General features: G+C 39.9%; 1 protein-coding gene across 1 annotated transcript; it reads right to left on the minus strand.

Annotated features, from left to right (window-relative positions):
- Positions 1-1,374: 1,374 nt before the first annotated feature.
- On the minus strand, positions 1,375-11,431 carry nod2 (nucleotide-binding oligomerization domain containing 2). Its single transcript, XM_036136049.1, has 11 exons — positions 10,894-11,431; positions 10,087-10,641; positions 7,734-7,860; positions 4,571-6,344; positions 3,668-3,751; positions 3,452-3,535; positions 3,254-3,337; positions 3,076-3,159; positions 2,775-2,858; positions 2,572-2,655; positions 1,375-1,699 (listed from the first exon to the last, which is right to left on the minus strand). The coding sequence occupies exons 2-11, from the start codon at positions 10,570-10,572 to the stop codon at positions 1,627-1,629; spliced, it is 2,964 nt and encodes a 987-aa protein (XP_035991942.1). The 5' UTR covers positions 10,573-10,641; positions 10,894-11,431; the 3' UTR covers positions 1,375-1,626.
- Positions 11,432-14,275: the final 2,844 nt, after the last annotated feature.

A 14,275-nucleotide genomic window follows, 5' to 3' on the forward strand; every position in this document is an offset into this window, starting at 1 on the left:
AAAAACCTGTTAGAGGCTACAAAACACTTACTACTGGGGCATAAGTTGACCTTCCGGCACCAAACCGACCATAAACACCCAGGGCTGCAATGGATGGTTAGAATTGAAGCATATTCATTTGTTAAAATGGCCCAGTCAAAGTCCAGACCTGGATTCAACTATAAATCTATACCAGCACCTGAAAGCTGCTGTTCACAAACACTCTCCATTCAAACGTACTTGAGCTATTTTGAGCTGTCAGTCTGCCCCAGGGCAGCTGTAGCTACTAACATAGCTCACCACTGTCAGGGTGTGAATGTGTGTGTGAATGGGTGAATGACTGAATGTCACGTGAAGCGCTTTGGAGGTTGTCAAGACTAGTTAAAGTGCTATACAAGTACAAGCCATTTACCATTTTACCATTATTTTGAATTACTGGCAAAATATCAGTGTCTGGGAAAAAAATTAAAACATAACCCAAAAGGCCTGCAGCTGGAATGACAGTAAACATAGTTCTATACATATTTTTTGTGTGTGTATTTCCACAAAATTAAATGGGATATGTTGTGTAATTTACTTTACAGAAAACTATATTAACATTTGTGGTTGTAACATGATAAAATGTGAAAGATTTGTGAATACTGTATAATGCATGCTTATTTATGAGATCCAAACTTATGTTTTATGAATGGTTTGTGTATAATGTAGCCCCTTGTGCAGATAAAGCCATATAATGTCAACTTCAGGTTTTGGTTGACCAATAAAATTTAAAGAAATTTAAGCTAATGAAATGAGCCTACCATGTTTAATGTAAAAAAATAACATATGCCTTTTGATGTGAAACATTAATGTATGAAAAATGATATGGAAGGTATGTATTTGAAAATTATAGTAAGAATGTAATCATTTGATAACCAATTATTCCTGACCATGGAGATATAAATGCCATTCTAAAGTTATTTTATGTCACATGACAAGGATTTACAAAGATGACTGTGACATATTTTCTAAGACCATAATCATAACATATTGCAATTGAATTTTTTTTTTCCATCAGACACACAGTGGTCAATAAGAAATGTAAAACTGCATGAAACAAAAAACACACACTTTTTTTATCAGGGTATACGATTTTTAATAACAGTGCAATATTTTTTGCCGTAAATTTGCCCTTACTGTGCAGTTTCTTGTCCTTATTTTTTGTTTTTATATTTTTTTGCCCTTTGTGTGTGTCTGCCAGTATCCATTTGCCTTTCTCTTGGCTGTACACCTGAATTTCCCCACTGAAGGACGATAAAGGTTATTTATATACTATTTCTATTCTACTAACAAGGTTACTTATTCTCTAAAAAAAAAAAAAAAGCTGTCTGCTTTACATTTAGTTCTGGTGTTATGAATGAGTGTTGTGACACAACAGAGTTGAATCCAAAATCTTTATTCTCATTGTACATTAGGTAACCCATTACCTACAACAGTAGGTACAAATACAGTAAAATACTGATTTAGAAGAAAGTCATTAGAAATATAGACATGTATATGTACATTGTACATTTTGGAGTCACACTGTATACATGAGCCCTTCAATATTTGTACATAACAAATGTGGGCAAATTGCAACACATAATCCCTGAGTGGCAGGACACCAAGTCAGAAAACGAGTCTTGATTCCATCTGCTGCATTTCTTCAACCTCTGCTGAGCTAAGGTCATTGTTTTTCAACCTAGACAGGAAAGGAGGAGACAGAAACTATTCGTCAACAAATGATAGGAAAATAAGTGTTTAGAAGTTTGGCCTCAATTCTGAATGCCGTAGGGTGCCTCCCAAAACAATTCATACCCCTCAAGCTTTCACACATTTTTTCAAGTTCAAACCACAAAGTTCAGTTTATTTCACTGACATACTATGTGATGAACCAACACAAAGTAGCACATCAACTTGAAACTAAAGGAAAATAATTTTTGCCTGATTTTCATAAATATATAATTTTTTCAAAAATAAATTTGAAAAATGTAGCATGCATTTTCTTCCTTCCCGATTTACTCCTTTAATAAACCACATGTTGTTGGGATGTTTCAGTTTCAGGTCTTTTGAAATACATTAAATTGCCAAATGTATTCCCTCGCCATTTGAAATCCCTGAATTCAAGTATTCCAATCACACCCATGGTCACAGGTAGCAGTAGTAATAATAATAATAATACATTTTATTTATAATGCACTTTAAACAGACCTTAACACTTATAATGCACTTTACATGTTTCATCACCTTTACAGGGGTTAAAAATGTAGCACCCAAGCATGCAGAATGTTTCTACAAACATTTGTGAAAGAATGGGTCGCTCTCTGGTGCTCAAGGAATTCTGGCATGGCACCGTGAGAGCATGCTGCAAAAGGTCAAGCTTTGAAATATTCTAGCTACTAAATATTCCACGGTGAACTGTTTGTAGTATAGCAAAGTGGAAGCTATCGGGAATTATGGCAGCTCAGCCACAAAATGGTAGGTCATTATATGTTGTAATATGACAAAACGTGAATCAGTTCAAAGAGTGTAAATGCTTTTGCAAGACATTGCTTATGATTCTCCATCACCTACCATACTGACTTGACACGGTCATTGTGTTTTAACGCTTGAATCAGAGACTCCACTCCTGTTCTGGTTATGCAGTTCTCAGTCAACCTTTCAAAGAAAAATACCAAAGCACAACCATTTAAGTACTGCTGCCCATTTTGCCCAAATGACAAACCCGACCGTTGATTCATCTAAAGGAAATATGCAACATTTCCTCTAAGACTTACCAAAGGTCCTCCAGCGATGGGCTGTTCCTGATGATGTTAGAGAGGGCACAGGCCCCTGTACTTCCTACACCATTGCCTACAAGGCTGCCAGAGTATGCATGTACATGTTAGTTGCATTACTGTTTTCATGTGAGAAAAAGACAAAAAGGAAGTAGAAATATGATGCACTTCTGAAATATTTTAACAAAACAAAAAAAACTGTTGTGACTCATACACCTTCAAACATAAGCAGCGCTCTTTGGTATTATTTCACACTGTCAGAAATTACACAGCATTTGCAAATGCTTAAAGCCAAATTTACCTGAGCCAAACAATGGATTTGCTGTTTTGTAAAGCTTTTGCAAGGGCCTCTGCTCCTTCATCACCAATCCTGTTACCCCATAGCCTTAGAACACAAAGAAACGTAGAGACAATAAGTGTTAATAACTGTTAATACCCACAAAAACACAATGCATAAAACTTTGCACAAACATTTTTACCCTAAATACTGCAATGAATTATTGCATTTCAGCCCCTCTGCCAGCTGCTTTGCTCCTTCTGCTGTAATGTTGTTGTTACCCAGCCTGAAAGACAAACGATACTGCAATGCTATCACGCTGTTACACTACACAGGCATTGTGAATACTGTAAATGTAATCTCTACAGTGGTGTCATGTTTGATGATGGTGTGTCCTGACCTTAACGACAAGAAATTTTGTCTGGTCTTTAGCAGGTACGAAAAATGCTGCGTGCAGGCGTCAGTTAGCCTGTTGTTGAAGAGGCTGGACAGAATAACCAACGTGATTATACAAACTGACAACATTTCACCTGCAGGTTTATATATAACTTGGAGTCAGAATCAAAATGATGATTATAAGTTAATTAGCTTAGTTAATTTTTTGTACTATGCTTACGCAATTTTCTGGAAGCTGTCGAGGTGGATGACTTTGTCAATCAGTTTGCGGATGCCCTCATCTGTAATGTTATTATTTCTGAGGCTGAAAAATAAACAACATGAATCTCTGTTAACTACGAAAGCTTACATTACATTTTTATTGTGATAGATTAAACTCAAATAAACTTTAGTAAACTGATGGAATACTGTCATAAAGGAAAACTGATGCGATAACAGGAGAAAGTATGCAAAACAATCAGTTCAGTTTGGAAAATCAGTTTCTAATGCATGGTTAAGCTAGCAGCTAGTCAGAACGTAAGTAGTTACAGGGCAATTTTAGCCACCTGAAACCACTAAAAGTCCAAAAAATAATAGTTTCAGCCAATCCAAGGTCAATATTTTTTTAAAGTTTTACAATGATGTAATTTCACATCAAACAGGTTTCTAAAGTGAGGATAGGTTGTGCCATGCCATGGTCTGTTGCAACATGTTGCATGTGATGCTTATTTGGCAAACCAACTCCACGTAACCACAAGCCAAAACCACAAGTGCTTCTTTATGGATCATTTCATATTCATTATATTTGCCATTCATATCATATAATGTGATTTGATAAGAGCATGGGGCGGTTTTCGCAAGTATGAACTTCAGTGTCAAAAAGGTGTGGCCTCCAACTCTGTAGCATTCCACCAAGCAGTATGGAGACGGTACGTGTAAATTGACTGAACTTTAAACACTTTAAAATGCACCCAAGAAATACAACCAACCCCCTCCCCCCTCAAGAATGACGTGAAAAATGCTTAAAAAGCTGAAATTGTTTTGACCTTTATCTAAACCAGTAAAGATACTGACTAAACAGTCAAACTAAATAATCAAACAGTCAAACCCATTAAGTTCAGAAGCATTCAGTCATTGGACTTACTACAGAGAGTTACAAATGTGCATGCAGGGAAGAAGCTGCTCCACTCCAACGTCACCTACAGAGTTGTTGTCCAGCTGGAGGCCTACAGGGCTCTTTAGGTGTTGGAGCACGTAAGCGAGCGCGGTGCACTCCACGGGGCCGATGTTACAGTATGTCAGTTTCAAGTGGCCAACCTCCAACTTACTCATGGCATCTTTAGCTATCCTGCTCTCCTGCATCTCATAGATGCACTTGATGAGCCAGACAAATTCTGGCATTGCATGCATACTCTTCTTTTCTCCCTGCACAGGTTGAGGGATTGACCTGAAATGTTGTTGCATGCCTTTAGAAAGATATCGTGCTACTTGTTTGGCCTTCTTCTCCACCAAAACACTGGAGCTGCAGTGGAGCCAGAGCTTTTGATAGCGCTGGGACAGTAGTCCAGACACAAAGGTGGCTGTAATTTGCAGATTTGTTTTTTCTCCTGTGGTAGGATGCTCCTCCGAAATCTGCTGTGTATTACTTGAAGACAGACAGCCTCTGAAGCATGCATTGTTGAGACTCTTCTTCGTTTCCTGCGGCTCAAAGAGCTTAAGGATAGCTGGGCGACCAGCGTTACTTGACAAAATGACAGACATAGCAGCAAAGAAGCATTGCATTGTGATGTGAAGGAATTCATAGCATATACTGTGAGCCAGGGACATGTCTTTGCTCTGAATGAGAAAGCCAATGCAGATATCTGATTCAGTTACACCGCATGTCTCCAGGTCTGTAACTGAAAAGATATAATTAGAGTTTGATATTCCCTCAAAGGCAAGCTTCCCAAGATGCAAGACTGTCTCGAGGTTCTGCTGCAGCCAGCTTACCCCTATGCCACTCTTTAAGGTGTTGTGGTGCTGGAAGAAGTGTTGTAGGATCACCAGGTAAACGTCAGTGACTGTTTGCGGGCTTCCTTCTCCACATCCAAGCAGCTCCTTGTGGCACTGTGAGACTATCCAGCAGAGAACTGGACTGTGGCACAGTCCAAGTAAAGCTGTGTCTGCGTGTAGCGACTCTAAGACCTTAGCAGCCTCATTTGGATCACTGTGATGTTTTCTCACAAAGCAGTCAATGCCAGATGGGGAAAAGCCTTTCAGATGCACCTCTTTGGATAAGTGCTTCTTCAAAGCAGGCCCCACTGCCTCTGGGCGACTGGTAACAATTTTCCGCACCCCTTTCATTAGAGAACCCTGGATTAAGTTAAACAATAGTACATGAACAGGTGCACGTTGGTTGGGGCAGCATATCCTATGTTCATCCGAAAAGCTCTGCTTGAGCTCATCCAGACCATCGAAGGTGAGGAGGACAAGATGAGGGTGGTCCAAAATGAACTGGAAGATCTCCTCCTGCTCCCTGTCTGGCCAGCAGCAGTGCTGAAACAGCAGCTCTTGTACCGACAGATCCCTGTGCTCTGAGTTCAATCTGCGACAGCTGAATGGAAACAGAAGGAGAAAGTCCTGAACGGCGGCCCCCCGCGTCCAGTGAAGGTGCAGCCTCTGGAGCCAGATGCTCTTTCCGCTACCCGCCTCCCCGGATACCAGCACTGTGTCTGCATCCTCATTCAACGTTCCGACAGGGCCAACTATGTCCTCAAAGCCCATGGATTTGTTGATGTCAGCACTGCTGTTGGGTAGCTCCAGCTGGACGTCAGTGTAGATGTCATCTAACGGCATGTGGCTGGTCCCTCCATAAGTACTGAGAAAGCGGGATTGCGCTGACACCGAGCTGCTCAGTTTCTTCTGGTACTTTACAAACTCTGAATGAAAAGAAGGAGACACAGTAAACTCCAATATAGAACACAATAAAATCCACAATAAACTCCAATATGTCTTGTACTGCTGGTAAGAGTCTGTCATTATTAGCACTGACATTGACTGTACTGACAAAGGCTAAAAGGCCACTCAGCAAGAAAGAAGTAATAACTCCAACAGCTACATTAAAATGTTTGCTAATGCTCTTAGGAGCAATGGCCTTAATTCCCAGCAACATGTCATGTGGTCTGATCAAGTCTTTCTTCATTAATGATCATTTTTACACTAGGAGGAAAAAACAGGGAAGCATGCGAGCCTGACAGGAACTTCCCAATAGTGTTTTGTAGGGCTGGACAATAATTCAACAACAATATGTATCAATCGATAGACGTATACTGATGATAGCAAAAAAAGGTCTATAAAAAGTACAATAGAATAACAATTTCCCTTCCTTTTGCATTCTAGCCATATAGGTTAATATTACAGTCATTACATCCTCCCAACCAATCACAAACGCAGACCCAGGAACCCTCCGTCACCAAGCTCCGCCCCCTTCAAGGATTTCAGAGAGCACACATTCTTTTTTTAAAACTTGCAGTTTTGGTAAAAAGTCTGTTGAATAAAGGTTTGATTTTGAATTCAGTGTTTGTGTGTTCTGTGTCCAAAACTAGGTCTCTAAGCAACCGTATAAAATGTCCAGGGCTGCACTTATCAATATCGATCAATATTGATAAGTGTATATCAATCATTTCTATTTTATTGATATACTTTTTTTTCTATATGGTCCAGCCCTAGTGCCTGGGCTGGCAGCATCATGTATTCTAGGAGGGTCTGGTGCATTTCACTAAATAGATGGCGTCAGGTAGGAAAGAACATCCCGTGAAGCAACATATGAAGACATCAGCTAGGATGTTAAAAGATTGGCCAAAATGGATCTTCTTAATGAACAATGACCGCAATCATACTACCAACTTAGCTACAAAGTTATTTAATGAATTCAAAATCAACCTTTTGGACTGTTTATAACAAAGCCCTGATCTCAAGTTTATAGAATATTTGTGGGCAAACCCGACACAGTTATACCTGTTGAGTCAGGAGGACTGGGCCAGAGTTCCCTTTCTTTTTCTGGACTTTTATTAAAGGTGTCTTAAGTAAATTTAAAATGATGATATTTCTTAGAAAAGACAAAAATATAAAAAAAATTATAGATTTTTTTTTTCTTCGAGTCACATCACATTTCATCTGGTTTCTGTGTTTGAGTATATTTGCCAGTGCATAAAGTTGTTCAGACTAGCTCCACTAATGTTTAACCCTGCATTACTTTATCTGCATGTTTGCTTGTTCCTTTTGAAAATGATACAGGGCTGACACTTACAGTTCTTTAGGCAACACACCTTTAGTCAGGGTCGGCCTTCTCTGCTCCGGCGTCAACACACATTCCTGTTCTTGCTGAATGTACTGCAGGACAACTGATGCTGCCGACTCTCCTTTGGATCTGACATGATCAAGTAGCCGCCGTGCCTGTGACACACGCAGAATGTATGACAACAACAGAATCGTTCAAATCAAAGAAAGTTAAACATTTGGCAAAAGGGTTCGTCTCAGAAGTGTCAAAACCCCAAATCTTTCCAATTCAACAGAAGACATGTGAACAGTTTAAAAGACAAAGATGGTCACAAGGTGTTATGTGACAAAAATGTCTTGAGGGGAAAAAATTACTGTTGTTTTAGTGCTCATTGGCTCACATCCTAAAACTGTGACGTGAAAACCACCTGCAAGTGCAAGTTTGACATTTAGAATTAACTAGTATTTATAAATGTCATAACAGCAGTATAACAGTAATAAGTATTTTATTTTAGCAACAGATTTAGATTAAAAATTTTTAAATAAAAGCATTGCTGCTTTTATCATTTATAGGTCAGACAAGAAAACATCTAATTTTTGTGACTATTAGAATGAAAGACACTATCAAAAGCTATTTGGCCTCCAATAGATTTATTCCAGTTTTACAATTTGTAAATGTTAATACAAAACTGTTTTCAAAAAAATAGGATTTTTTTTTTAGCAAGTAAACAAAGCTATCAACAACATTGCTTCTTGTAAAAAAGTAATACCTTGCAACCTATTAACAATTGCCAACAGCATTTGTATTGAGCCTTTTGCATCGGGCTGCTGGATTTTTGACCCACAGGATTTTCTGGGTCATATTGCTGGATTTCCTAGAATGTGAAGCCTGTTTAAGGTCATGCTATACTATTTCAGTCAGATTTAAGTACAGATTTTGATTAGGCAACTCTTAAATTCTGGTATTCTACAGTTATTCTTCTCCAAATTACAAAAGAGAACGGGGTCGAATTGAGGACAATCAGCCAAGTCACACATCCGCCCTCATCAGGGGCGCTGCGGTGGAGCGAGTCAGCAGCATCAAATTCCTGGGGGTGCAGATCGTAAACGCTTTGACCTGGTCCCTCCACACGTCTGTTATTGTGAAGAGAGCACAGCAGTGTCTGCACTTTCTGAGCAAACCTCACTCCTCCCATCCTCACGATTTTCTACAGCGGGACATCAGAGAGTGTCCTGATCAGCTGCATAGCTGTCTGTCTTGTTGCAATACACCCTGGTGCAACATATACTGGCACTATTCATATTGTCTTACACAATAACTTTTCTGTACATATAAAAAGTCTTTTTTTTTCGTTTTGCTGCTATATTCCTGACAAAAGTCACTGTATTTTTTTATTAATTTCTGTTTCTGTTATGTACTAGCGTCATCATCACATGGTCTGTTCATTGATGCAAAACATCCTGCTGCCACATATACTTGCATCACTCATTCGGTCTTGGTCTTACACACATAACTTTTCTGTGACATATAAAATGTCTTTCTATGGTTTGATGCCACATCGTTGACAAATGACAATTCTTATATTCATAATGTCTCTCTTTTGTCTTTTGTTTTTACTCGGAGCCTTGCAACAAAATTCAGCTCAGACGTACATAGTGAATGTGAATAAAGTCAGAGGTTGTATTTCACAACTCAGGTAACTCATCTCATCTTTCTAAAAACTGATTAACCACTGTTGATTCATGATTAACAAGAGGGGGAATTCTTTTTTCCTTTAAAGGTAAAGTGGACAAATTTTTGTCAGCTTTGAAATCCGGGGGAGGAGATCATGTTAAATCTCTGGTTGTCCGACATGCCAATCACTGTGATGCACTCATGTAACGCTGGTGTGCGTATGCGTTCCTTGCTAGTTTCCACTTGTTGGCTCCGCATGCGCCCTCCTAGTGTTTATGTAAACAGTTAGCTTTTGGTGTTAGCTGTTCATTGTGGCCCCGGTTGTCTCACCGTATACTTTGAAAGTGGCGAGAGTCGCAAGAAGCAAACTGTCTCAGAAGTTTATGAGAAGAAGAGGAAGGCCTCAGATGAGGGATATAAGACCAGAGTGTATTTGGGAGATTTTTTTTCAGCCGATCCCACTGAGGAACGGAAGAGCAGGTAGGGTTGTTTTGCACATGAAAAAGTAACGTGGGAATTTCTTACCTACGTTTCGGGGGAAAATTGTCCACTATAGCTTTAATGAATTGAAAAGTGCTTTCCCAACTTACTTAGGTTATTTTTTGTTAATACAATTTGTTTGATGTGTGACAAAAAGCAAAAAAAAAATAGAAAAAGAAAAAAGAACTTTTCAATAGACTGTAAATCTAACACATTAATATAAACTGTGCTCCGTTTTCTTACTCTACCTGCTGGGAGGGAGTGTGAATGGGCAGCTGTACTCCATCACAATCTGTGGAGGAAAAGTGACCCGATTCAACAAGAGCTCCCAAGACACCATCGATGCAGCCTTGGAGCTTGGAGATGAGGCTCGGCCTGCGAGTCAAGAGGGCCTCAGTGGACGTTCCCTGGGGTTTCACTCTGCCATCTGAACCCGAAGGGTTTTCTGAAGAGTAGAAAACAGCTCCCTGCACTTCTGGCAAGACCTGTTCGACAGCTCTGAAGAAGAGCTCACAGCTGTCCGTGCCCTTTGTGTAAAGTAGATCGAGCAGTTGCCTTGCGTTGCTGTACAGGGTCCTTCCTGGTACCAGTACGTTCTGGTAGTCCTCCCAGCCAAGCTCCCCTTGTGCAAGCAGCATATCCGCGACTCGTTCAAGGTGCTCGGCCGACCCGCTGCTGCAGAGGGCGTTGAGAATTTCAGCGCGTCGCCTCACCAAAACCTCCTGGGCAAGCATGCTTCTCTGACTTTAGCTCCCATGCCCCTGGTAGACAGCTCGTACTTCTTCTGCCTCAAGAGTCACATCCTGTCGCAGCAAAGAAAAACGCGCTTTCATCCACACCGAGAACGTTACCTCAAAGATTAAGCTCTCTAGCAAACAACGCTCACATACAACAGTTAGCTGTTTGTTTGGGGTTTTATTTTGAGACATACACTGACAACATCCCATTCTATTCTATCATACAAATATGCACAACTTCTGACAAATAATAAACAGAATTTTACTTTTAACACATTCAATACATAGCAACGCCAGTAAAAAAGAAGCAGTACTCACTGTGAGCTTTCAACAAGCAAACTGTCTTTCCTCCATCTGTTATTTAGGCAGATATGCTTGAAAGCTGCAGACCTGCCCCTTCCTCATTCCACATCTGAAAGTGAAACTCACAGTGTTGCCATGTCTCTCAAGTAAACGAAAGCAACCATTGGCTGCCAGTGAAACACATCATCTGAAAAAAAATCCCTTAAAACACCAGCTGGAGTCATCAGAAAGGCAACACGCTGAGGTCACATATCACTTAATAATTAGAGGAAGTTACATTTAGTTGGCCACTTGGTAAACCCCTTTGTGTATTGTTGTGTGGGGACATGTCCACATCCTCTTGCTGAGCATCGCTACACGAATACAGCAAAGAGGAAAAGAGGAATAGACAAAACGCTGGAAATACATTAGAGGGTTTGTCCAAAAAGAATCAGCAGGCTTATACTGAAAGCCTGAGCTCCACGCTGGTTGTAGTTTAGTGCTGGAGCCACATGATGGAAGTGTTGCATAAAAAGACAAACAACGTTGCGTTCAGAAAACTGCCATCTTTCATTCTTGATTCCTCTTTTTTGTCCAATTTCTTTATTCCTTCTTTCAGTCACGTAATTATTTCCTTTCTCCCATTTGTGATACCACAATGCAAACTGTGTATGTGCACATGGTGCGGCAGAAACTATTTTTAAAAAGCCTTTTCATTCCTGCAAAGTTGACTAAATTCACCGTCTTCTTATGATAAAAGGTCAGCACATGAAAACCAGCAGCAAAGGACAAAAACAAACGTCAACTCATAATGCTCTGATCCGATACGCACAATACTGCCAAATCCACACGTCCCTACCGGTTCACAATTGCTCAGGGTGATGTTCAGTGTTGGTCTTTCACCAGAAATTGTGTTTTTCAGGGAAGGCACAATGCTCAGTTTTGATCTCATCTGACCAGATCATCAGACCGTCTTCCGTGTTTGCGATGCCCCAGACGTCGCTTGTGGTGCATCTTAAATGGTACTACTCATGGCTTATTTTCAGTAATGGCTTTCTTCTTGCAACTTATCCAAGAAGACCAGACCTGTGGAGTCCAGAACCAGCAGTTGTCAGGTCAACGCGTTCAACCGGCTAGGCTGTGGATGTGTGCAGCTCCTCCAGAGTTACCAACAGACGCTGGACTGCTTCTCTGATGACCTTTCGTTGACATCACTTCAGGTGTGCAGCTATGCTTCGGTAGGTCTGAAGTTGTGGTATTCCCTTTCCATTTTACAGTGATGGGTTGAACTGTACTCTGGGCCATGTTTAATGCTTATGATTTATTTATTAATGTTCTCTACCAAACCTCTGAGGCCTTTACAGAACCGCTGAATTTATACTGACATTTAATTAAGCAAAGGTGGGCTCTGTTTACAATAAGGTGTACATTATATATATAATGTAGACCGGCACAATCCCACTAAAGCACCTTGAATTGTGAGGTTACAACATTAGGAAACGTGCACCGTTAACTGTCAGGACAAAAAAGGTTCAGGAAGGAACAACACAGATCTATTCTTTGCTGTCCTTGCAGCTCCCTGTAGAGTACCGAGATCAGCTTATTATTCACATCTGCTGTGTTCTGTTGGGGGGGGTGGGGGGGGGGGGGGGGGGACAATCCTCTCACTCATACGGACAGGAGTAATCAAACACAATCTTTCAAAGCGAAGCTTCTTTTCTTCTTTGTGTCTCAGAAACAGCCGACTCCACCTAAGGGAGTGTAGCTCTGAGTGCTTTCTGTCAGGCACACTACACAAACCTTTAAGGTGGAATTCTGCCATTGGAATGACAGAAGGGGGTCCAGAGGATTTGCGGTGGATACAATTTGAGGAATGCAAAAACTGGCACTAAGTAAATAAATAAATAAATAAATAAATATTCTTATAAACAAATATCTGAGTGTTTCTTTCCTTGGCTAGACCAGAATTCTGAACAATTTGTGGAAAAGCTCAGAAAACAATGCTCCCTGCATTTGAATTGCACTCTTCTATTAGTGAACATATTTTGGAATTCACAAAGGCTTGTGTGATGTGATAATGTTCAGAGTTTCAGGACAAACCCAGAGATCTCCTTAACCTGGCAAGCAAGATTGATAATGTGTAGCCCTCTCCGTTCTGCACATTATTGGTTTGGGCCTGCTCCCATCCAATTCGTCCAGGATTCAGCAGAACTTAATGAACTGATTGGGCAAAGCAACACCAAGTACCCGCCTACCAAAAGTTGGTTTTAGCCAATCACGGTATCACATGAAAATGTGACATGAGAGACAACAACAAGTTTACGCTGGTCAAGACACTTCTTCCTGTTCTTGCTTCAAAGAAGAAATTGTGTATTCTGACAAAGCAACAATCAACCAACAATCCAATTAAACCTCTCTGTTGTCTGGAGTTGTTGCTCAAGAGTCTCATATACCAACAAACATGGCAAAACAAAGTGCAGAAACCAATGTTTTATATAATTTCTGTGCTTTTCAAGTAATGTGTTTACCCTCTAAACTGGTAAAAAGGGTCAGTTTCAGGTAAGTAACTATATTTAAAGGATAAAAAAAAAAACGTCCTTAAAAATTGATATAAAAGCAGAGAAAGTCCAAAGCATGTGGATTGGAGGGTTTTCATCAAAGCCACACCAAAGCTGCTATGCTGAATAAAAGTCTGAATAGATTCTATCTTGCTTGGTTTGAGATAAGTAGGTTCTGTAAACTACCTCAAACTGTACTGCGGAGCTGGGTTTGGAAAGCCGCTTAGTGAGAAGTCAACAAATAAATTCGACAAGAGATGTCGTTGTTTTTTCTTATTATTCTGCTAAAGCAGAATCCAGATTCCTGAGAGGGCAAACGTTGCAACAGTGACCTTCTCCTCAGGTGTTACACAGCGCTCCCTTCTATGATCTGCGTACAGACATCTCAATACACCACTGCAGCCAAAAGTCATAAGAAGAGTAAAAATAAAAGTCAGATGTTATGCTCATTAAATGGCTGATGTGAAAAATCTTGAAGTTAGTAAAGAAAATAAGTATTAGATACATCACCAGTTTTCAGATATGTTTGTAAAGGTGCAATCAACATGATATTCTTACCAGATGTTAGTAACAACTGATCCAGTAGACACATGCAAAGAATATTTTAAGCTATTTAATATGAAACAGAATAACATAGGAACAAAGTTTATGAATATAAGGCATGAATCTGACTGAGACTGAAGGAAACGTATGAATTATTAAAAAAATGGGGGGTATTAAGAAAAGTACATCGCTGATATGATGCTAACTTGTTCTGTAAAAAAAAAAGAAAGAAAGAAGAAGATCTACAAAATAAATTGCACTTGTCTATGGCAACCCTGAAGCTGGTCATTTTTTAAATCACTTTCATTTATTCAACC

Source organism: Fundulus heteroclitus, chromosome 4 (genome assembly GCF_011125445.2).
Source record: "Fundulus heteroclitus isolate FHET01 chromosome 4, MU-UCD_Fhet_4.1, whole genome shotgun sequence".
Classification (NCBI taxonomy): domain Eukaryota; kingdom Metazoa; phylum Chordata; class Actinopteri; order Cyprinodontiformes; family Fundulidae; genus Fundulus; species Fundulus heteroclitus.